At 36.3% G+C, this 26,188-nt stretch overlaps 1 protein-coding gene across 4 annotated transcripts in view; it reads right to left on the bottom strand.

The window, feature by feature from the left end:
* Window positions 1–22,300: 22,300 nt before the first annotated feature.
* Window positions 22,301–26,188, bottom strand: part of CNTN5 (contactin 5) — a 609,016-nt gene continuing 605,128 nt past the window's right edge. For all 4 annotated transcript variants that reach the window (XM_088159402.1, XM_088159404.1, XM_088159405.1 and 1 more), the window contains one exon: window positions 22,301–25,192. In XM_088159402.1, the coding sequence (XP_088015528.1) occupies window positions 25,089–25,192 (104 nt within the window). In that variant the 3' untranslated portion in view covers window positions 22,301–25,088. The remainder of the gene's footprint in view (window positions 25,193–26,188) is intronic.

The raw sequence follows: 26,188 nt of genomic DNA, 5'->3' as shown, positions 1-26,188 counted from the left end.
TGCGAGGTTTTGCCACAGAGAACCATATGACCTATGGTTACAGAAGGCCCTTTCATTTATGCACAAACTCTCTGCCAGGGCTTGTGCATAATACTAGGCAACAGATCTCTTGAGAGTAATTCTTGCTCAGTGGTTAATGTCTCTTGTTTCCAGCTTATCTGATGCCATGGTAATGTCCTCATATGGCCACTGTAATTTCTTTGTATAACAGAATCAGTGTTTCTCCTCCAGTCTCCTTTAAGCTCAATTATCTCTTTTTGTCTTCACATTTTTTCCCCCCATATTTCTGTCTTCCACTTGTGTCCACACATGCACATGCTCCCCCTCTCTCTTTATGATTTTGTTTTTATTATTACATCATTAATTGTGTCTGGTAATTGTTTATAGTGTTCTAAGATGTTGAGCATACACTACTTTTCAGAAGACAATGCAGATTAATACAGTTAGAAACCCAAATCTGAAAGAAACAGTAACACAGTGTAAAAAAAAAAAATAGCTGGATTTGGGTTATTCTGCAGTGAGCTCCACCTCGCCTGTAACACTCACTCAGGATGCATTATCCATTCACCAGAGGAATTGTCCAGCTGAGTCCTCATTAAGATGATTTTTTGAAAGATTTTCTTGGGAACTGTGTTGCTTAGCATCTCAATTGCAGTGTAGCTTTGTGGTTGCTGCTTTTATTTTTGCCCTGATGACATTACCAAAAATCAGGTCTTTGTGTGATGTCAAAACTAAACAAGAAGTTGTTTGATCCAAATTGCAAGAGAGAGACAGAGGAAGGATGAAATCCCGGGTAGACTTTTCTGACAATTTGAGTATGAGGGCAGACAGCACATGCTAGGATTACCTTTAACAGACAACCCCATAAAAGTTTACTTATATTATCCATGTGTCTGAAAAAAATTAGAAAAAAAAAATTGGATGTGAGATTGCCTTATCTGCAACAACTACTAAAGTTTTCTTGAGCAAAGAACAGATTGGAGTCCTATGCTCCACAGCTGGGAAGTTGAGCATAAATGTAATGGATCTAAAGTTTCTCTATGCTATATCTCTTTACAGACTCCATCAGGAGCTATGAAAATATGCTACAATTATACATAACATCATGAGTGCAAAATCATTTAATCTCTGCTCAAGTCTATATATTTATCCCTCCTGGAGATAAAGACAGGAAGGAGATCATGTACTTACAATTCTGTGCAGTACAATATGCTATATAAATCTAAATGTTTCTTAAATGTTTTGTCATGTTTGCTTATTCTGGGCTTGAGATTTACATGAATTTTTGGGTACAGCATGGTTGAATGGCAATTCTTATTTTCTGCTTTAAGCAGAGTTATATTTGGTACTCTGTTAAAAGGATGACATGTTTGTTCTGATTTCTGCCTCTCCTATCCTTGCCCTTTACTTTTAACTTTTTTACCCTATGTGTTGCTTTCTGTTGGAGAATGGATAATGATTGTGTAAATGCTGTGCTAAAAAATCTTATGAAAAGATGTTGCTATTTATTATGCCCTTTGATATCTGAACAACAACTGTGATCAATGCACATCAGTGATGTAGAACTAAGGTTAAATATTCAATTATTTTACCCTTAAGTAGCCGAACCATTCATGCGATAGTTATTTATTAGGACTTAACCTAGACCTTCAGTTCAAAATGACAGGTTTAAATATTAGAATAAAAGCCACCTTATCTGTGAGGTAGTGGTATCCCATGGGGATCACACTTTCAAAGGATTCACATCAGGACTCTGCAAACATCAATGCATTATAAGGACATCCTGGTTTTAAATATGAAGCAATACCTTTTTGCTCTTTTGTGTCTCTGTGTCCGTGTGTGTCTGTTAGTATGAATTTCTTTTCACTGTCACATATTTATCATTGTCTAGCTGATCTGTGACAACTCTTTGGTGTTTCAGATGCATGAGGCTGTACCTGTTTTTTTTTTGATACTTTCTTCCAAAACATGCTAAGTCAGTGTCTTTCATTTTACACTCCTGTGTGCTAGCTCTTCCCCCTGGATGCTTCTGCATGCCCTCTTGACTTTATTTCAGGATTTACTGTTTTAGTTCTTGTTTCATCTTTTTTCCACTCTCCAGAGAGCCTTAGTTTCTTTTCTCTTTCTCAATATTTTTATAATCATCAGATCTAGTCCCCGTGGCATTTGCTACATCTGATAAGGCATTATTTCCATGGAGCTGTTGTATGGGATTTGGAAGCATATCCTCACAAAGCACAGTAATGAAGCTGAATGTTTAATGTTCTTTACACTGACAGTATCTGGCTTCATGTTGTTTTCTATGAAAACATTAAGATAGAAAACAGGAAACTACAGTGGAGGATTATCAGAAAAAAACATAAAATCAGCTGAATTTTATATCTGTATTTGCAGTTTTGGAAAGAATAACTGAAAGATGACTCTAGGTATATTGTGTATGCTGTATGAGAGATGTATGAATTAAATCCTCTCTCTTTAATTATAAGCTCAGTAGCAGTCTTGTGACATATATTTTTCCCTTGTTTTTCCCTTACATACAGACTTAAATTCCTCTTCAACGCAGCAGCAAGTACTTATAAAGTGTGGATCAGCTATCGCCCCTGCAGCCTTGCAAACTAAGCATGCTACATCTCACCATATTTCTGTGTCATTATGCCTGAGCTGCTTATTCATCTTCCTGAAGAATTCAAATTGCTATTTTCAGTCTTTTTAACAGTGAATAAAGGTCTGCCATCAAAGAACAGCAGTAAAAATGGGGCAATATGTCAGTCATATCAGAGAGCTTAATAGAAGTTGATTTCAATAGAAAGGAAATGTTCACTTTATATTTTGGCTTTTGAAATCATACAAAATTTCAATTTTAGTTCTACTTTGATGCCACTCATTTGCTCGGTTCATAACTTTTAAGTGGCAAAGAATTAGCTTAAAGAATTTTTGGATTCACCATTTTTTATTTGTATGCATAAGATGAGGAAATCTCAGGAGCCCACATATACCCACAAAACTGGCTCTCAAAGGCTTTTTCCATATCATGAATTCACGTAATCATATTTTCATATTTTTTCATTCTTTTATATTTTTACGCAGTTCTGCCCTGAACACTCTGGATTGACAAAAGCATATTAATCTGAGAAATTTAAATGGATCTGGAGAACCAATGAATTAAGTTTTACAATACATATGTGTATACAAGTACAACACCTACTGCAACAAAGCATGTGAATGCTGCAAAATTGTCTTTTTATAGAATTTCTTTCTGGGAACTGCATCACATTGACACGAGAAACATCAGCAGTGTAAAATGCGAGTGCATTGTGTACTATTATGCCCATATTTGACATAATCAGTATAGTTCTAGCTCTTGTGAGAAAGGTTTTGTCTATATTTGTAATGATGGGGTTTTTTCCTCGTTTGTTCCCTCTTCACTACTGCAGGGGACATTTTTGTCTTGTGTGAGTGATTTAAGATGATTTTCTGCTTGGACAGTAGACCTAGCCAATATCTGACACCAAAACAATTTACAGTGTATTTAAAGAGTTGAACACAACTAGACTGTAGCTTATTACTGGGGACAAGAACAATTTATTTCCCAAGCCAGGTCTTAATGCTGTGAAAGAGAGTCATAATGGCATTCTTTAATTCTTCCTTTTAATTTTTATTCTAAACCCTCAGCTTTGGTGAACTCCCCACAGGGACACATAGCTGGGGTGTTCACTGATCAAAAGGTAAGTTGGCAGACTTTTTAGCTTGAGTAATAGAACTTATAGGAATGACAATGTAATTGAAAAGTGGAATCAGACAAAGCAGTGTAAAACTCCCAGTTACAATACTACTGCAGTTTTACTTGATTCATAGTGACACACAGGCAAGTATTTAATTACAGTTAGCCACAGGTAAAGAAACAGGAAGCAAAATTATTTACCATTATTTAAGTATATATGACTCTCTTCTGGATGGAATCTCCTCAATTTAACTTTATATAAAATTTAAATTAATTTTCTAGGCATGAGACTACTGCCTGGTCAATATTATTGGTGGCCCTTCTAACTTCAACTCTAGGACTATTTTGCTGCAACCATTTTGTAAGAAAGCATATATTCTATGGGGAAGGCTGGTGCTGCAAAAACTTCAAATACAAGGACAGATTTTGCCTCTAGCTCTTGAATAAACTCTCTCCTAGGATTTTTCATATGTAAAGATGAGTGTAATAGTGTTGCCATAATAGGAACATTTCAAAGTGTTTTTAACATTTTAAATTACAATAATGAAACATTTAATATCTCTGTTAGTATTTATTTGTATTTTATACTTTCACATTTTCCAATTGTTATTTAGGTATATCTGTAATCTGTGTGTTGAAACAATATGTCTAATCTCTAAGGAAACGATACCAAAAGAAGAATTGCATTTTTGTAGGTATAAATAACTGTGTCAACAAGGGGCAATTTAGAGTATGCAGTGTCACTAACGGGATTTATAGAATTCACTAAAAATGTCATTCCCCAACAGTGACTTGACTCTTGGTATGTGATTTCAACTGTGCTAAAATTAAAGCCTCTGGCATGACATTCTGAAGCTGTTTAACAATATTCAGTAGGATAAAAATGTCTAAGATTGTAAAGAAAAGACAATGCTATGCAAATAACGGATTTTTTAATATTTTTTAACTGAATAAAAATTATTTTGGCAGAATTAATTTTTTTAGCTTCCTGATGAGATTGAAGTGTTTTGCTTTTGGTGAAAATTAACTTAATTTCATTTTTTCCTAAGTCCATAAATATTAATTTTAAAAGTGATTTCAAAATCTTGCAATTAAAAATGTATATTTTAAAAGGGCTGAAAATAAATGAATTAATTCTCTATTGTGAATGTCTGTTTTGCTCAATCTGTGAAGTTTTTATAGGTGTTGTGGTTTAATCCCAGTTTGCAGCTCAGCCCCATCCATCCTCTTGCTCGCTGTCCCCCAGGGGAAGGTAGAGAGAATTGGAAGAACAAAAGAAGGTTGAGATAAAGGCAGTTTAACAGGTGAATAAGAAGCTGTACATGCAAGCAGAGGAAAATAAGGAATTCATTCACCACTTCCCCATGGCAGGCAGGTGTTCAGCCGTCTCCAGGAGAGCAGGGCCCCATCATGCATGGCTGTGACTTTAGAGGAGAAATGCCATCCCCTCCAGTGTCCCCTGCTTGCTCCCTTCTCCTTCCCCCAGCACCATATGCTGAGCACGGTGCCACAGCTGGGGTCAGCCAGCCCAGCTGTGTCCCCTCAGCCCCCTCACTGGGGAGTGGCACAAGGAACATAAAAAGCCTTCACTCTGTGTAGGCCCTGCTCAGAAGTGACAAAATCATTCCTGTGTGATCAACACTGCATTTGGCACAAATCTAAAATGCAGCCTCATACCAGGTACAATGCAGAAAATCAACAATCCCATCACAAAGCAATTCCATCGGCACAACAGCCATTTTTCATGGCACCCAGGTCTTTGTGACCGACCTTGTGCTCATGCCTTTCTCTCGTCCTGGTCTTGTGCAGGGCATGCCAAGCACCTGAAAGCAGATCCTGTCATTGGAGCTGTGGCCCTCTCTCTGTGTGCTGGAAGTCTCAGCAGCAGGAGTGACTGATAGAGGACAATAAAGTGCTGCTCTTTTCCATTGCTCCATGAGAAAAGGCCATGGACAGCCTTAACTTATAGACAGCATCTGTGATGGGGTGGGGCAGGTGCCTGGTGGGCAACCCCTCCCAACTCTCTTGATGGTGCATTTCAGATATACGGCTTCTTCTGTGCCTCTAGAATTTATCTGGCAATCTTTGTGCTATCACGTTCTTTGTCAGTGATAATAAAACCTGTCTTGCCTATAGAGGATTTCCTAATGAAGCATGGAAGGCAATACAAGCAAAGCTTCTGTGCACTGATGCACCTTTAATAAATCACACTCGTAAAAGGCAAGGAGGTGGCTCGATTTAAAAGTAGAGAATTAAAGTCTTTTATTCTGCTGCCACTAATTCAGTAATTCCATGTGCATACAAAGGCCCCATGATGCTTCAAGTTGTTAATTTAATGCTGCTGTTTAATGAGTAATGTAGTGGTATTGTACAAAACAGTGTAAATTGTGCTGCAGGGTCGAGCAAATTGCTTCAGGCTGATATGGTTTATACATACCAGACTTCATGAAATTATTTTTTCTCCCTTCCTTAAACTTGATATATTTAGGCACACATAGATTATTTTCTATATCTTGTTTTTTGTGACTTTTAGAGAGAGTTTTTTTTGGTGTTGCTTTCCTGACTCCAACCTACTGCATGGAAATATCTCAAAATAAACTATAAATGTGAAGGTAGCTGCACAGTCCTCCTCCTGATGTCTTATGTATGGAGGCAGAGGTCTTAAAATTTCTGGCAGGATTTATAAAACTAAAGGAAGCCCATTTCCCATATATCAACTGGGGACTAACTATGGCATTCCTATCTTTCAGTGAAATTGAAAGAATTTTCTAAAATTGATGGCGTTTTCTGCACAGTGCAAGAAAAGCATGGTGCCAGGATGCTGCAATTATTTTTCCTTCTGTCAATTCCACAGAACTCTGCTCTGACACATGTGCAGGGGTTGTTTTCTTTAGTCTTTTATGTCCTTTGAAAGTGAAGAGGAACAATTACTAATTGCACTGCAGTGTGTGGAAAAAATCTTAAATACAGCAATTTATTTTCATTAAAAAATGAAAAAGAAAAATAAAAAATAATTAAAAAAAAACTTAAAGTTTCAAATGAGTAGAATAAGATTGGTTCTGACAGGAGATTGTTGATGGAGAGTACTTCTTACAAGTGCATGTTGGATCACAAAACTTCCATCCTCACATTTTTCCAGAAAGACAAATAATAATGGAGTATTTTTGCATATTCTTTGTATCTTCTCATTGTTACACAAATTCTTGCCCCAGGAAACCTGTACAGAACTCCAATATAATTTTAGCAGAAACAGAACCTGTGAGTAAAGATCTTGGGATTTGGCCCACAGTCTAAAAGAAACCTTGCAGCTCTGTTCAATTCAGCTGAGGGAAATGTTTCTAAGAACACAGCTTACCTTTGGGTGTATTGGCAACATTTACCTGCTAAGTTGTCTTGGGCTTGCTGCAAAATTTCTCTTTCTGGAGCTTAGGAAAGGACAGAGGGATTTAGAGGACAAATGGATAGTATAGGCTTCTTTGATCAGCTTCAGAATTTTTATATGCTGTACACTGTTGCAGGAGAGTAATGGCTGTCATATTTGCTTTTGACAAGTTTTCACTGAAATAAAATGACTAGAAGTCACCAGTGCACAGCAGAATAGCCCAGTCCTAACGCTTATCCTGCTGTGTTTAGTTTATCCACATGGTTTCTCTGGGCTCTTGTTCTTCCTGGCAGATATGGGCAGCCAGTTTTCCAAAAGGGAAATTTTCCTCTACAATGATTTAGTCCTTAGGAATCATACTTAGTTTATCATCAGAACAAATACTTGTAGGAGCTACTTCGAGGGGTAATCCTCACTGCCTGTTGGGATGCCAGGTCCCAGAAAACAATGCAGGAGATCCAGAAGAGACATTTCAAGTACTTTAATTTATTCCAAGACTTCCAAGCTGCTAGGGAGGAAAAGGAAAGGACATTGTCTGAGCATGTTTTAAAGTTGTTTTCCTTTCTGACTTGAGGCATAACATTTTTTCTGCCTAACAACAGTGAGACACGTAGGAAGTTTGAGTCTGTCTTGCTGATGTTGGCAAGTTCATCCTTCAAAAGCTTAGCTTTGCTGTTAGCCTGAGCTGCCTTTGGAGTGTGTGTCGCATCATTAACACCTCCTGATCTGCAAAACTTGAAGTACTTTCACAAAAAAGAACCTGTATTCCAGCAGTGGCCTAGCACATAACTGGTTGCAGTTAGTAACATTTATAGAAAAGTTTGAGAACTCTGAGATTAGTCTCATATTTTTTCGTAAGGAACAGATAAGAAAATTTGGTAATTAAACAAAAGTTAAGCAGTTTAATCTCATTTTGATCTAATGCCATCTACCCCTTACCTCTCAGTTTGTGTAAGCACATACATACATAAATACATACATATTTTGCTCATTTATTTAGATCTAATGTTACTTTTTTGCAATCCTATCTCTCTCAGAGGGGTATTCTAGTTCTGATAACACTTTATATAATTGAAGGCTGTTCCCTTAGAAACTTCCAGCTGAATAACCTTAAACTGCAATGAGAATAAATAGAGTAACTAATATTTGCTGAACGTCTGGGCTTTGTGAAATATTCCTATACATTCATCTAGCAAGTGGGGTTCTGTGAATAAAAAGTGGGCTTTAAAATTATATGTTATTATTCTGATGTACATTGTAATTTTTTTACTTGGATTAAGGTGTCCTGCCACTTTGTAGCTGAATATACTGTGAGAAATTCTGAAAGCAAATTTAATGTTTTCTCTTACTTGTGATTTATGTTTGATTTTTAAACAGATCTTTGTATGTGAAACTATTCACTTCAGAGGTAGTTACTGATATCACACAGATACACTACCTTTATTCTCTTTCCTCAGTTTCTATTAATTTACATTAAAATAGTATTTAAATTACCTGTAGGCCAGGTCTAAAATAAAATACTCCCATCTTTTGAAGCATGGTAATTGGGACAGAGAGCTCTTATTTGACTTCCAAGTGCTTTGGAGGTATGGTAAATCTTACTGTATTGTTGACACTAAGGTCTTGTAAAATAAATAAAACCTGGTGTTTGCTTGCTCCTTGACACTTGTGCACAAAGATAGATGAATAGGAAATGGGTCAGTTTAGGGGAGAGGTTTCCTCTGACTCCCAGACTGCTGCTCAGCTGGATGTGCTTTCTGTCTCCCAGAAGGGCAAGACTTAGTCCAGCTGCTGCATCCTATTTAAAGTGGCCAAGGCAATGGGGAGCACATTTATTCCTCTGTTGCGAATCTCTGGTAGATTCTGGCTGGAGGGAAAAAAATGATCAAAAATTCATGATTCAGTGCAGTAACTGCTACTAATTAATTTTTAATATTAAATAATTTTTATAACATTTTCAGGGAGCTGCAAAATGCTTTAAAAAACCCTTATAGATGGAACTTGGGGAATCTTACTTGGCTAGCTGAAAGACTGCTGAAAGGGCAGGACTACTATTCTATAAAACTCAGGCCACTAGTTATTATACATCGATATGTCACATTCCCTTGGAATAGAATATTAAGAAAAATATGGCATGCTGATACCTTAAAGCTATTGAAGGTGGTATATGTGATAAAAGTTAGTATATACCAAGCTGCCTTGAGCTTATTCTTGTGGAAACAGGTAAGAAATGTGAATTCAAAACAGGGATGATGAAGCTAGATTTTCTCTATTTCATGTAGAATGTCTCAAGAAATTCACAGAGGATATCTGTTATGAGCAACAAGCTCTGTTTTTATGGTAGAAAGGTTTGATTTTGTTTTTTTTTTTCATTATGAGAAACAGAGCTGTTCACCACTATTTTTCCTCAGAAGTGTTGGATTACTATTTTAATATAAAAATATATTTATGCACACAGTGGACCTGAGCGATCAATCATCTTGAAGAGAAAGACCAAAAGCATTAAAATAAACCTGAGGTTCTGGGGAAACCTTATGTAGAAGTGTAAGAACAGTTCAGATGTGCTCCTCAAAGGGTTGAGGATTTCATGCCTGTGTATATTGCTTTGTGGAAGTTCAGGTGGAACAACACAAAGCTGAAAACCAGGATGAGACAGAATCCCTGCCAGCTTAGAATGGAAACTACTGCATGAGAGGATACCTCCTGGCAGAGAAAGCTAACTTTCTGATGGGTCCTTAAGTGATATTAAATTGAGAATTTCACAACAATAAGTACCAGCATTATGGTGCTGGTGGGTCTGACTTACATGACATGAATGTAAGCAAAACTGTTTCATAGAAACAGGTATAAGACAGTTAATTTATTTAACTCTGAAAAATCTTTTTCTTAATTAGGCTGAAAAGCTCAGTCCCAGTTAGAATAATTTTCAGTTATCAAAAGAAGAATCAGGAAACATATTTGAATGCCAAAATTTAGGAGCATAGTAATAAACTCTTTAGTAAAGAGACTGCTGAATATCAACTGTACTAGCTGTGTCCATAACAATCATCTGCACTACTGATCATTAACTGCACAATGAGCAACAGTGCTGATTTATTTAATGAACCTGCAGGTAATTGTTGTTTCCTTTGCTAATTACATCAGAGAAATGAGACCTGTTAGCACTGAAATGGCTTGAAATACTTAGGCAAATCTTTCTGGAGGGTAAAATGCCTGGATATTTTTCTCCTACTCTCTGTTCTGTGATAAAGTTTTTGTTATTCTCTTGCTGTTTTAATTAGTGAGAATTCTCTTTTTCATCCCTTAAATAGTGCATCTTGGACATAATGCATGCTTTAGTATTTTGGGAAACGCCTTCACATAATTAGCACATAGTGCTTCTAAAAACTGAAACACTTCTACTGTTTATGAGGAAAAATTTTATGGGAAAAAATATAAAGTCAGTCTTAAATGCTGAAAAAGTTGAAGCTGTTATTTTCAAAAGCTCTGCCTAGTGCAGTACAACTCTGCTGTTCCAGCAGGTCTGTGGTGAGATTTGCTGAGCTTCTCTTTCACCCCAGAGCTCTGCCCACGGAAATAGAGTGTTGCAGCTCTTCTTGGTTAACACAGATTGTGGGTTTTCATAACAGATGGGAATACTCTGGCCACTCAACCTTCATTTTCCGTGAAGAAAGGAATTTTCTGCATTGAAACTTTAATGTCTGGCTGTACCTGAGTACCTAATGTGTGGATTCTAACAAGCTGCTTCTGTCTAGTAGAGAGTCCATGAGACAGCAATAGATCTGGTGTTTATTTTTGCAGTTAGAAATGCACACCTTACTCCTAAACTGATTTTGTTTAACTCCACTTTCCAAACACTGAGTATTTCTATGTTCTTGTCTGTTTTATCTAATATTATAAATTTTATTTCCTCTCATCCCCCCTTGTACTTTACTTGCTACAGCACCAATGAGGAGACTACCAATTTGTACCTCATTGTTCTTAAGACATAACTTACTATTGAGGATATGCTCTTCTGTTCTCGTGGTTGTACCAAAATTTGATTAGGTCAAAGAGAAATGACCTAATTTCCAGGGAGCAGGATTGACTGTGAGCTGAAATGCTTAGATTATCTGGGGTATCAGTTTCAGTTCCTGCTATTGGAAATACTTGATTTAATAGATTGTTAACTATTAGCCTAACATTGGGGCTTAATTCTTTCTATCTGAGCTATCAGAATTGAGAGTCATGCACCAGTAGCTTAATTCCCTTGTAAAAATAGCTTAGAGATAGTACACTTTATGCAGAGGATCTTTTTAAGCAAATACCAGCCTATTCTGGCTAGATGATCAGAAGGGAAAAAAGCCTGTGCAAAAAATAAATCTCATTATTTGAATTTGTTAACTTTATAAAGATGAGGAAATTCACAAGTAAAAGATAGAAACAGAAGAATCAGAGTGTGTCCTTGAAGGGAGTGAAAATCAATAAAATAAATTTCAACAAGGTGTCCATCCATATCAAGGCAAATGGCAGCATCCAACTTTCTGAGGAAGAATCTCATGATAAGTCTATATTCTATAATATCATGGTACCACAGCTCCAAACCAGAGAGGAGAGTAGGAGCCATCTACTCAAGCAGAGTTTAATTACATAGGAAGGAATTTACCTCATAATGAGAGTCACATCTTGGAAAAGGATCTCTGACCACAAAGGTTTTAGCAACCTGCTGCTGGTGTTATAACTGAAACAGAATAAACTTCTTTTCCACTTTAGTGATGGTGGTGATGCAAAAGAATACAACAATCTTGATATTCACTCACAATTTATAAAGATTTTAAGTTGAGTGAAAATTTCATCCATTAGTCTTATTTCAGTCTTAATTTTTGTCCCCTGTTCTCTTTCCACACCCTGAGTAAACAATTATTTTAATGGAGTTGTTGTCTTTCAGAGTTCCTACTGCTAACCCAAGCCAATGTTCAGTCACTATTCTCACCTTGCCTTGGTCTAAAAATGTTTTTCCTAACCATTTTCTTAAGGACTGTAATACATCTGTAAGTTTTAAAGACCCATGTTTTTGAAAAAAATCTTGTCTTTGGACTAAGTTGATTTTTTTTTTTAAACTTCTAAAATCATTGCAGCAAAAATTAAATAAAAGAGTTGAATAAGCATAAAGGTATGGAATTAAAGATTAAAGAAATGTCTATACATCTAAATTAAAGAGCATGAAACTGGAAAGGCTAATTTCAAGGCATCCAAGAGCTAATGAGCATCGGGTTCTGACATGAATATTAACAAGTCAGCAATATCTGTGGAAATGAATCAATGTACATTAGACTTGCAATTGAAAATTCTTGATTTGCATTACAAATAAATATTTCCTTTTTGTAAAAGTGATACACAGAAAACAGTGTCTATTTTTAAGTAGACCATTATTAATTCAGTCAATACTGTGTCTGAGATTCCTTGGAATAGATTGTGATTTCAATGCCCTAGAGTCTTAGAAAGCAAAATGCTACCTTTTACACAGATTATATTATAGTACTATTTGACTAATTCACATTTAAGTTGGGTTTTTATCCCCATTTTCATGACAGGGCTCTTGAAGAGCATTTTTACATCCTGCTGTTACCATCTGAAAGTATTTCCTTCCCTGTTCCTCTACTCTTATGTCTATTCTTGTGGAGAATATAACAGTTTATCTCTTTATAAGAAACAATTTATCTGACTTGGCCAACACTGAGATGGTCATTCACTCAAGGAGAAGAATTAAGTTCTTCTTCCTATGATACCCACTCAGAAATAGACCTATACCAATGAAGGACATTCCAGTAGGGATTTCTTGTAATTTTTCACAAATTTGCAGTCTCATGTGGAAATTGTAGACTAATATAATTTCTATACTCTGTACTTTCTCCATGTACCTCCAGAACTCAGAGAAGAGGTTCAAAAAGAGAAAATAAATCCCTATATGGGGAATTTCCAGGCTTCTGCCTGAAGAAGGATAATTTTTTGCTAATCATCACTGATAACGCCCTTCACTCTCTTAAACCTCCCAGCAACAACAATAACAACAAAAAGCAGTAGAGCTCAAATAATTAGCAAAAAAAGAGATTTTTTAAAAAACGGAAAAGAACTTTACTATTTTATGTAAAACCAGAGAATGTCCTCTTGAACTGACTTTATATGTTAGAAACCTGTTTGTTATTAACTATGCATCAGAAGCCTTTTCATCCAATTAAAGGATATGTATTTAGGATCTTTACAAGGTGCACTCAAAGTATAAGAGAGATGATTTAAAAATTTCTTCTGTGTGAAGAATCATTTCTGTCTAGGATAGATTCATTATTACTCCAAATGGAACCGTACTTAAAAACTGTACAAAGCTCACTGACATTTCCTTTGAAGTAGAACTATTTTTCAAGTTAATAACACAATGCAGTGATACACAAATCACAGCTTATTTTACATATCTTTTTGACTGTTTCACTTTTCTGCTATGATTGTCTCCCTATACCTGCAGCACACATAATAGGTATACTTATAAATGATGCTGAGAATATTGCCTTATAAATTTTGTCACATTCAGCAAAATAATTAATAATTTATGAGGATTGTACCATTAAAAACATACTTTCATGGATTGAAAAGGTTATGAAAATGAAATGTCACATGCTAGGATTTTCCTCTTGCCTTAAAGATTCTATTAATTTGCACAGTGCTCTAGAATGGTAGTACAAAAGAGAACAGTTTTCCTTTTTGATGGCTTTCATTCAGGTAACCAGAGTTTCACATTTCATGCAGAGTGTTATGTATGGAAAATCACTTGGAAAAGGTCACCATCTATCCTAGTCATTTCTTGCTTAATTAGGCACTATAATATCACACATTAAGCAATGCTATTTTAAATGAATTCAAGGAAAGATAAGAAACCATCATGACAGTGCCAACTGATATTTATTTAGGTGCATGAGATGTGCACAAGTCTGCATGTGCACTTGACAACCAATGTGAATTGTAGATACAACCCATTTATCACAGACAAAGAAGTTTTAGACTCCTGCTTTGCTCCTGGAGTATAGGGAAACCTTGGGCTGAAACACAGACATTAGAAAACTGGATGGAAAACTGCTTTTAGCTACAGTATACCCATCTTAAGTGCCAGATACAATAGCAAATATGCCCAGTTTGAGCTTGTGTGCCAGAGAGAAGCACCAGTCTGAAGGTGTGAGACACGCAGATCTTATTAGTGTGTTTCACAGCAAAGAAATTATTTCACTTTACATTTCAACCAATGAGCGTCACCCAAGCAGCAGGTTCAAACAAACTAAGAACAATAGAAGTCACAAGCATTTAGTCTCCATGCTTCCAATTCTTGCTTTGGAAATGGAACATGCCAAATTATTCAGAAAACTGCACAGAATAATTTTGGAAAGTCTGAAGAGAGGTGGTCTTTTTTTTTCAGTGGAAAATACAGTGCTTTGTACTTTGGAGGATTCTTTTATTCTTTTTTAAAAATTGGATGTTTATAATATACTATCATTTCAGTTGTAATGGATGCCTTTGTACATATACAGAGGTTTTGTTTTTTAATTTTGATGTCTGCTTTACACTGTTTTGGACACTTTTATAAATATTGGCTAAATATTTATATATTAGTAGTGTAACATATCTCTATTTTCCATGCATGCATGATATAAACAAGAATATATTTATGTTGCACATGGGCTATTCTGAGATATTTTGAGTGGAGAGTCAGGGAAGCTGCTGTTCCAGCAACACATCTGGAGCTGTTTACCAGGGTTGTGATGAAAGCAAAACCTTCCAAGGCATTAGAATCATGAAAATTGAACCCTTCAAAACAAGTTCAATATTCACAAGCCTTTGAAGCCCACTTCCACAGTGTGCTTTAGGGTGAGGTGGGTCATTTTCCTTCCCGAAACAGATCATGCCAGGCTTTGAAGGAGCAATAGAGCAAATGGAAGCATTGCTTCTCAGCAGCTGCTCAGGTTGGTGCCAGTATTGAGGGACAGAAGGAAGGCAGGGTTTTGTCTTCAGTCAGTTCAGAATTACTGGTGGGTGAAGTTGTCTTCACCCTTCAGGTATGAAAGAGGCCATGAACAGAGGGAACCTTTTATTGACCTTTCTTTCCTATGACTGACAATTTAGAGTGAGATGCACAGGCAAGAAGGGCAAGAGAGTTTGCACGAAGGATCCTGTTGTTATCTCGAGTGTCTTCCATGAATATTTAATATGGGAAGGATATCCAAGAGGCATTTCAAATTTGCCAGAAAGGTATATAGTTTAATTCCTGTTTTGCTGGATTTTTTTTTCTTCCAGCTAGTAAAATGCAATTTCTAAGATTTAAAATGATGTACTTTGGAAGAGCGGAGATTTTTAAGTTTATTTTATTATACGTCCCTGCATTCATTTTTCACTCTTTTTTGCACCAGATGTATGATCAGTGAGATCTCAGTTTCATATCTGTATTCCTTGAATTGACAATTTGCATGTGTATTTAGGTGCTGCTATGGAGATAACCAAGACTTTGAAAACATTGAGTGCAATATTTTTATTTAAATTTTGTGTTTCCTGGGAATAATAGCTCAGTTCCTGTAGGATAGGAACTCCTAAGGGGAGCTCAAGGAACAGTTCAAATCTTTTTCTTTTATCCCTTTTGTCTCTCTGGTAGCTTGAGAGGTTATTTCTCTCCCTCCTGAATTTCACTGTGTCCCTCTTGAAGGTGTGCCTCCTTTAAATTTACAGGGGAATTTGAAAATATGAGTTGCTTGGAGTAATCAGTTACTTCAATCTCTTCATATTAACTTGAAGAATTGAAATATAATTTATTTGCAACTCAGCTCTTTTTGACATAAGTGAACCCATCCATTTGCGAGATAGAAGAAACACTCAATGCAGCTCTGTTGACCCAGTCTGAGATAGTGATTCAGGACCCTGCAGTCCAGGAACAGCTTTGGCCCAAAATTAACCCAATTCTGTGACAGGCATGGCAGCCCCTGCAAAGCTTCCCAAATTTGTGTTGTATCTGAAGGGGATTTTTAGCAATCAAATATGTTAAAAATATAAACCAATATATTAAAGCACATCCTAATTGCAATGAAAGATAAATAACTAAAGAAAGTAGCTGAATTGCCCATTTTTCAAATATAGATATCCTATTGTCTATCAGCAACATTTCAAATTACCTCAAGTGTATTCAAAATGTCATTTTTTTATTTTATTTTTTTAATCAAAGGGATCATCTGATGTATTTAATTTCTGGATGTTTCTACAGCCCAGATAGTTGAAGTACACAGAGGATCTAAAAACTTCCAGAGTAGTGCATACAGCATCCAAAGTTAACAGGTTGCTTAAGTATGAGTCAGCACAGCTTTCCTGAGGTTAGTTCAGCTCAGCAATAATGCTTGGAGCATCTGGGACCACCGAGAGTGGTTGAGATTTTTTTCAGTGGAATGAATCAGACATATGTTTTATGTGAAAACACCCACAGCAGTTTGAAAAATATGATTCATTTTCTTATAAACAGAAATGTAAAAGTTTAAAATGAAAATGTCAGTCATCAGAACTAGAAAGATGTCTTCCTATTTAAATCAGCTGCACGTCCAATGCAAAGTACACCAAGGCTTGTATCAATCCTTAAAATGTGCTAGTGAGAGCTGAATGCCAAACAGCTTTCCACAAGGCCTGTTATGCTAATCACTATGGCAATCAGTTATTTATCATTCTTGCAGACATGTATTTTCCATTTACGCTAACAGGGTGGTTGATTGGATTTTGTTCATTAAATGGGCAGAGTCAAAACTGGTCTTATAAACTGCTGTTCAAGTTAATTAGTGAGTATGTGTGTACTCAGAAGCAGAAAACTAAGTTTTAAAATAAAAGCCTACATCAATCAGGCCTCTTTACTACATTATATCAAAATCATTCCACTTAGTGTATTCGGTGTAAAACAGGGAGTAAAAATGCTGCATTTTCATTTCCTCCAGTCTCTGATGGTCTGGCAGTGAATGTGATGTTGTTAGTCATAAAAGAGTAGGAGCAGATATTGGCTTTTCCTCTGCTGTCTTGTCTAAAACTCTCCCAGGCTCTGTGTATAGCTTAAAACAAGATGCAAGGATAGGAAGATCCTAGTTTTTTTTACAGTCTTGAGTTGATTAGCTATTAGCAGGTAACACAGATGGTCTGCAAGAGCTACCATGAGGATATAACCTAAACAGCAATAATTGGAGCAATAACAATAAAGCCTTAAAGCCAATCACTGGTGGAAATGCTAGACTGTGATTCTGGAGACCCAGTTTCAACTCCTACATTTTATGTCCATGTAGGAGGGACGGTTTAATCAGCCTGGGTATGTTCATAAGCTTCCGTGTATACTTGTGAGTGTCTCTTGGTAAAGCAGAGGAAGACACATTTCTGCCTTCCGTCTGCTGCAAATTATTTAAAGATTCAGCTGAGGATTTCACAGATCTCAAAAGCCTTTTCTTTCTAACTTGTATCACAACTGGAGTAGATTTGATTATTCTGGTCTTGGGAATAGGGAGCATTCTGAAACAGCAACTTTTCAGTGTGGGAGTTTTCTCTGTGAATAGTTCAGTATTCGCTGGACAGATAAAGCAAGATCTTTGAATTTAAAGCACGTTTTCCGAACAGGAAGCAGAGGAGGTTTGGCAGTCAGTCTTCCACAGGTCTTTTTAGTACTCTGGGGTATGATAGCTTATTATTCACTGCCCTGCTCTCTCCAAATTGAGGAACCCTAGTCCTCTTAGCCTTTTCCCACGTGGCAGATGTTCTAGATGATACCCTTGGTCACTTGACTTGTCCTTCTTGTTGCTATTTCTATTATGATCCTTTCTGAGCTGTCAAAAACTTGAGTGCACACAGTACCAGTACTGTGATAAAACCAAAATTTTGTCTTGCAGAAAAGTGGGTTTTAAATCTTTGTCTCAATAACCTTCCTGATGGCATTCAACTGATACATTCTACAAGCAACTGTATGGTGAGCCATGAGTTTCTAACTCCCTCTGAGGTTATTTCAGGTGGCCTTTCCTGAGTTTCCCTTGTCAGTTCCACACTCGCAGGAGGCTTGCACAGTTTAGGTTTTCTTCATCTCATGTTTATTGGCATTGAAATGTTCCTGCTGCCTTTTTCTCCCTCAATCAGTTTTGAGCAGTCCATGAGTGCTTCAACATTATCTACAATTTAATTCTCTGAAAGGGCTTTGTACCACCATAACACTGAGATTTAGGTTTTCAAAGGAGATATAAGATGGCCAGACATCTCTCACCTTGCTGCTGAGCTCAGTAAAAATGGCAGTGTCAACCACAAAATGGACAGAAATCTTGTTTTTCCTTTTTTCCTGGCAGCCATTTCACCTCTACAGCATCCTACCAGGAACCTTGTGAAAAGTTGTAATGGCACTACAGATATTTCTGTGCTGAAATTCAACAAATGAAGTTGGGTTTGCAGGGTGATAGGCCTCCACTCCCTCTCCCACCATTAATTTGGATGGAATATAGTTTTATATTTATAAAAATAGACCTACTGGATTTGTGTATGTTTTTAATACCTTTTTTAGATACTCACAGAATCTTAACAGAATGTACTCTTTGATGAGAAGTAAGAAAGAGTTCAGCAGCCATATAAGAACAGAAATACCTCACTGTAGTTTATGAAGGTAAATATTTTCTTAGTGGAGAGAAGAACTGTAAAAGTAGCTATGCCTCGAGCAAAGAGTAAGTTTGCCAATATGCTGTCACACCAAAGTTTAAGGCGCTGAAGATCTCTTGTGCCAGAGGACTTTCAGTGTTGTAGACCTCAGTACATCAGAAGCTTTCAAGAAATGTTTAGGTGTAATAAAAAATGGCCCAAAAGGAAGGACTACCATTCTAGAAAGCAAACTTGCAGAGATCCAGGAACATTCAAGTGTAGAAAGTAGAAATCTGGCAAAATTTTTGCCACTGCAAGCCTGTTTCTCATGATGCAATAATACATTCAGTCTGCAACCTGTCAAAGTTATCTCTTGCATTAAATGGACAACGGTTTGTTAGGAGCATTAAAGACTGATATTTCCTTTTGTATTGTATTCCTGGGTACCCAAGAGGATTTTTTTATATGAAAAATGTGTAGTGATGAAATTCCTTTCACTTCCCATTCAAAAGCTGTGAGATTTGCTTCTATTCCCATTGGAAAGTCAGAAAGTGCTGACACAACTCATTGGAAATCTAACTTAGTGTTTGGGGTAATCTACTGCAGCCATTCTCAGATGGGTAAAAATGCTTCCTCTCTTGTTTGGAAGGTAAAAGACCATTTCAGATTGCTTGTTGGGAGGCAAACACTGCTAGGTCAAGAAGCAGGTTTAATTTCATGTTATCCTTGTGGGAGACAGTGCCTGAGAACTTCCTCCTCCTCTTTTTTTTTTTCTCCTCTCTGCCATCCCTCTCCATACACACACATTCCCTTTTTCATTTTGTCACAGAACAGAGCAGGGAAAGGAAGGAGACGCTGCTCAGAAATTTGTAGGACAGAGCGAAGTACTGCTTTTCCATTTCTGTAACTGGAGCAAAAGGGACATAGTGCACGGTGGATAATTTGATTTTTACCAGTATGACTTGAAATAAAGATAGTATATCCAGAAAAAAATCAACAAATTGCTTTTGAGTCTTGTCCAAGTACTAATACCAGGCTTGAGCCTTACCTCTACTGATCATCTGGCAGCTCATGCACTGCAGTCTGCTGGTCAGAGCAGGAGAAATATTGAGTTATTTTGCCTAAAGTACATGTGAAACTTGTTAATTAGAACAAACCTACAGATAAAACATCATAACCTAGAACGACTCTCTCCAAAATGATAGATTTGGATGTATATATTACTCAAGAATAAGGGAATGAGTTATACAAAAGTAAGCAATTGGCCTGGGGTTTCTTTTCCAAGTCATTCAGTCACTCCACATGACACATTTTAAAATAAATATCAGGAGAACTATCCTGTTTTACTACCCTGTCTTAAAAAGTCCCTTTTGTAGAAGATAAGAGATGGTGTCATTATGAAATGGAAATGCTTGTTCAGCCAGGGAGCAGAGCAAAGCAGCTTAAAGTAAAATTGTACTTGCTAAGGCTTTGATACAGATATGCCTTAATTGCTTTGAGTATCTTTTTATTCACTTGTTTTCTGTTATGGAAAGGAAATTAATATATTTTCCCATCATATTTTCTATATAAAAAGCAAAATATGCTGAATAAGTTTATTTGTGATTAACACATATGGTGCCTGCCTTTGCTATTCATCTTGATAACTGCATTTTTCAGGAGCACTCTCATGCTTTTATTCTATAGTTTTTTAGAATTCATAAGTTTGAGCATAAAAGTGAAAAAATCCCCAACACCAACCACACCAAAAGGAAGGGTATTTTCCTCTAGCCTGACACATATGTTTCATCTTAATAAAAGATGCACCAAAGCATCCCACCCTTCTTTATCAGTTTCCTCTGATGACAGAGGTTTCTTATACACACTGGGGTGCTTAGTTAATAGTCTGGCAGCAGAAAAGTTGCACAGGAAGCCCAAATAGTTGCATATCTAAATATTTTTGTCAGTTTGCTCAAACAGCTGATCTGTGTGAACCTTAGAGTTGACCTGACAGCTGTAAGGAGTAATGTAAATATTGAAATTGTACAATTATCCATAGATTTCTCTTTTAAGCTTTTGAGGCTTTAATTTATATACACTATCATTATCTTGTTTAAAGTACTAAAAATATGAACCACAATAAGGACAAAGTCAGGTCTCTCTTTACTGGAATTGAGAGAAAAGTCTTAGAACAAACTCAAGACCTTTTTTTTTGGAAGCAGCCTGTCTGTCAGCATGCTTAGTGAGGCTGTTTGTAATAGCCTAAAGCCAACTAGCCTGTCGTAATAAAATGCTGCTCATTTTCTCTTATCCTTGACACTGTTTTTTTTTAAAGTATAGGAAGTAATTAAGAAGTAAAATGTCTTTCATCTTCAGAGGAACTGGGATGATGGCCCCAACAGGGCAAGAATGGGTTGCAGTTTGGTAGAAGTTCTGATAGGATATGGATTTTTAATATGCATAATTCTCCATGTCAGCAAAATCAGGACATTACAGTTTTCTGTGACATTCATAACTAATTTAATGGAAGTCCTGATATAATATGCTATTTAAGCCATACCCATTTTGTAATTGAAATCTCAGTTCAAATGACTGTGGCAATGTATTTTTTTTTTCAGTATGGGCCTTTTGACTTCGTACTGTGTTGCAAAGTCATTTACTATAAATATGTATTTCATAAAGGACTGATTGGGGATTATTAGAGCTCAGATAAAACTAACAAAAAGAATAATATTTGCTATAATTAGGTTATCTATTGTTCCACTTTTTTCTCAAAAAAGTATATGTATTTTTGAAAGTTATTCTGTTGTGGTTAGTCACACAAAGTATTTCAAGTATAAGACAAAGCAACTAAGCTTTTAAATTGAACATGACATGACCCCACTGTGCTTTTGTGCCTCCACAGACATGGGGTATGAATGACACTTGACAGAATGGTACAGAGAGGTCCCAGAAGCTGTGTAGTAATTCAGTGCATAGAGGATTGACCTTGGTGACCTCCTCATGAAGCTCTTCTTTTCATGGAAATCATGGAATGGTTTGAGTTGGAAGGGACCTTAGAGTTCCAGCCAGCCCCCTGCCATGGGCAGGGACATCTTCCACTATCCCAGGTTTCTTAAGGCCCCATCAACCTGGTCTTGAACACTTCCAGGGGTGACACATCCAAGCTTCTGTGGGAAACCTGTGCCAGAATCTCACCACTTTCCCAGGAATGATTAGATTTCCCTAAAATCTAATATAAATCTCTCCTCTGTGATTTTTTTTTCTGCTAAATTGCAGATTTATGTTGCAATTTTCATTAGGTATAGTTTCATTTTAGAATTCAGATCTTCTTTTACCTTTTATTTATTTAGCTGTAAAAATATATTTACTTAGGAAAACCAAAATTTAGGTGAAATTAAAATGATGCCAAAAATTACTTGATTTTAATGGCTGCATTTTCCACGTTCACCATTACAGATTCATCACTTTCTTCTTGAAAATCATGTAATCTAAATGTTCTTGCTGCTGAAAACCAAATAATTGTGTCACCTTGAACTCTATGAATGCAACTGAGGAGATGACAGGAGATAAGATAAAAGTCAATAAAAAGAGAATAATTTATTAAAAAGATCTAATGTTACAAGAACAGTACACAGAAACTATTATATTACTGTGTCTTCCACATTGTATATACCATTATATATAGCATATATACAGATTGTATACAATATATCTAACATTTTGATATGGGCCATGACAGTAACTTTCTTTTGGTCTGTGAAACAAAGTTTCTTTCTAATTAAGTTTTTCTGAACAGATCCTGTAACATTATACAAAAATACAGCCTCCTCAGTGACGCCAGACTGCACTATTACAATCTTTTACATGAAAAAGGAAAAAGCTTTCCTTTGCAACTAAAAATGTCATGATAAGGAAACATCTTCTACAAAGTAACAAATAGGTAATACAGAAGTACTTAAACATTTAAAACATGTTTATTAATATATTTAAGATGCAAAATACATATTCTGTTCATGTTGAGTATAAAACATACCTCCTTTTGTCCCTGCAATACAACTACATTACCTGATGGTATGTTCAGTATTTCTATTTGTATCTTCATACTAGAGAGGGAGATGTGTCTAGATGGATCTCTGTCTCCTTATCAGACTTTTATTCTTCCTATAAAGCATATCCATTTATTGTTATCAGAAAGTTTAACCAAATGCCACCAGCAGTGAATGTAGCCTTTTTGAATACTCTGAAATAAACTGCATTGGCAAGCAACTGTATAAAAAATAGAGGAAATTATGCATAACTAATTTATAAAATAGCCATTTGACTTTTTGGTTCATCACTTTTTTCTTATTTATTTTAACATTTTGGCAGATGATGGATTGCTGATGCAGGCTCTCTGCACAGTAGCAATGCTGCTGTTTTACAAGGGACAGCAGGTCATTATTTTCTATGAGTTTGCTCTATCAGCAAGGTACATTACACCTTCCTGTCTTTGATCTCAAAGGCTTTTCCAGAAGCAGAAATATAGAAGGCCTCTTTCTGTACATCTACAGTCAATTCTTAGCTAGCTATCCTGCCTTTGTTTTCTGAGCAACATGGTGACTTAAGTAAACACCATTTTTCAGAAAATTATTTAAAATATTACTGGGTAATAAAGTTTGAGTTGAGCCTTCTCTGAAAAATTTTACCGATAAAATATTCAAAATCACAAATATTTTGTCATCGTTTTTCACCTTTTATCTTTGTTGTGCTTTCTTGGCTACTGTTTTGAAGCAGCTGAGAAAGAGCATAGTTGCAGTGTATTATCTAAATGCCAAAACTTATTTTGCTAGTGAACTGGCAAAATAATAGCATTTTGAATTGGGGACCCATCAGCTAAAATAGGTTTTCATCAAAACTTTTAGAGGGGTAGACAACTAGAAGAACCATGCTCTTAGGACTTTCATGTTAACCATTTTTGACTTGATTCTTCCCAGGCAGTGCAATGTTTTTCCAGATGTGTTAGCAAAATGCTGCCCTTCATAACACTGTGCACACCATGATTGTACAAACATGCACACCATCTTCCCTGGGAGTCCTTTTTCCTCAGGTTCCAGTGCTTGGGAAGGCCTTCCAATGTAGAAAAATTGTCCAAATTGTCTGTTGAGTAAAAAATTGTCTGCTACAGCAAAAAATGGGGATTAAAACTGATAGCACATAGTACCTACAGGAATAATCTCCAGTGAGCTATAGAAATAGAGCCAATTAGATAAATTATTGGAATGATGCTTGGTAGCACTTTTCCAACTATTTTTTTTTTCCTCTGAAACAAAATTCTCCAAAATATATCCTACTTCAGTCTGTAGATATGTGGATAATGCCATTCTGAAAAATGTTAATATTCTCTCCATAGTACTCTTCATATATACTTCAACTTGAGTACCACCTATACAAAGCATAGAATGTTACCAAAAATTGGATCAGAGGAAAAAGGAAGTCACAACTGAGAAGTGGTTGGAAAAGTAGGTTTATCTCCTTGCATTGCCTTATTAGTCCAGTTAGTTGTTTAATGCATATCATGTTTGAATGCCCTGTGGAATTTTCATTGTCATATGCAGTAGGAATTGATTTCTTATTTTCTACTGAAAATTCCATTGGACATGAAATCTTGTGGTATTTGATGAAAACCAACTGGTTTCCTCCTAAGCTTGTGTTTAGTAATCTTCCATTTACTTGGAAAGAAAATAAATGGATTTTCTGCTCCACTTTTCTGCTTTCTGGGATAATCTGTCTAGTATTTCATTGACAATTCTTTTCCCCAATTGAATACATATTATATATTTTCAGAACAAATTCTTTACTTTTGCAGTGGTATTTTTATATAAACTGTTTTTCTTCCTTGTCAGTAGGAGCAACCGTTTATAAGGGATGCAAGCAAAGTATTCAAAAGTAAAGCTGTATCAAACTTTGTTCTATATTTAAAAAAGGATTTTTTTTCCAAACCCTACAGGTGTACTGTACTAGACACCACCCTTTAAACACCTGATGATACATGACTGGGTTCACCAAATTTGAACATATTAAAAAAGGAAAATACATTGGACAGAAATTACCTTTGCTTACAAAAGTTTATTACATACAATCTGCATACTTTTGGGCCAAGAAGGGTCTCCTCCCCAGAAGACTTTTACAAATAAGGAAGAGATAAAAACCTGATGCATTATTGACCGTGTCTCCAACACTCCTCTAAGTGCACCACAGGCATTTCGATGGGTCTTTAAGCATTAGCTTGGGTTTTCAGTTTCTCCACGGACATAAAACTCCATCCCTTGGTGTCATCAAGTTAAAGCAAACAAATAACAACAACAACAAAGTCTGCAGCCTTCACCATGAGGTCGAAGGTACCATCAGTGCCAAAAGCAGTGTTACAGAGGATGAGGAAGTAGACAACACATGTAAGGTGGACTGAGCACTTGTTACTTTCCCTCCTGAAATGAAAAGCAAAATAATTTAGAAACAAATGATGCAAATGGTTCTCAGTACATTTAGACGTTAGCTTTTGCACAAATTTATATTCTATTACCCTCAGCAAAGGACTAATTTTTAGGCAATGTGAGAATTGCAGTCACGATCTGGGGTCCCTACACAGACGAGATTTTATGATACCTACAGCAACTCACAGTCTGGATCCTCATATTCAGTCTGCAAAACAATTGGAAATTTCGAAAGGATAGATGGTTTTATGTCTTAATCTTCAAAATAACGTTAGGGTGCAGAAGCTTCCCTGAGTCACAAACCTTTGTCCCAGAACAAGGAAGGAAAGCCAGCCCTTGATCCTTATGTTTGTCCAGAGGAAAACGTGGTCTTTGGCCCATTAGTCCAGTGTTGATTTTTGATCACAGCAATGTCTTAAAAGGCCATGCTAAGGGGAACTGTGCTCTAGGGTGGTAGTGGCAACAACATGAGAAGGGAACCAGACTCTGTTTCTTTGGGCAACAATCATCCTAAGTGAACTAATGCGATATGCATAGTCTAACCAGATGGAGGACTTTGTGGCCTAGAATTATGGTTTGAAAGATACATGAAAGAAATATTCCATGGAGTAGGGATTTGCTGTTTTCTGCATTCTGATGCACTGCAGTTTGTGGCCAGACTAGGGCTGAAGCTGCAGTTCTAGATAGAAGTTTCAGGCTCATACCTTTTGGTTAATGCTCCTTAAGGACCAAAAAGCAATATTTAATAAAACTTTAAAGTGTTATCAGATGTTATAATTAAAATGCCTTGTTATGTTTAGGCAAAGATTGTTATTCCTTTGTTCTTGCCACTAATCCTCCCATCCCTTACTTACCTTTGTAATATTGATACTTTAAATTCTTGATACTTAAAATCATAGTAACTGAGGAAAGAGCAGCTAGACATCATAATTTACCTAATGATAACACCTTAATACTGCGATAAGTTAATAATTTAATAGTAATAATTAT

This window comes from Sturnus vulgaris, chromosome 2, assembly GCF_052056855.1.
Source record: "Sturnus vulgaris isolate bStuVul1 chromosome 2, bStuVul1.hap1, whole genome shotgun sequence".
Classification (NCBI taxonomy): domain Eukaryota; kingdom Metazoa; phylum Chordata; class Aves; order Passeriformes; family Sturnidae; genus Sturnus; species Sturnus vulgaris.
This window is presented reverse-complemented; position numbering and strand designations above follow the sequence as displayed.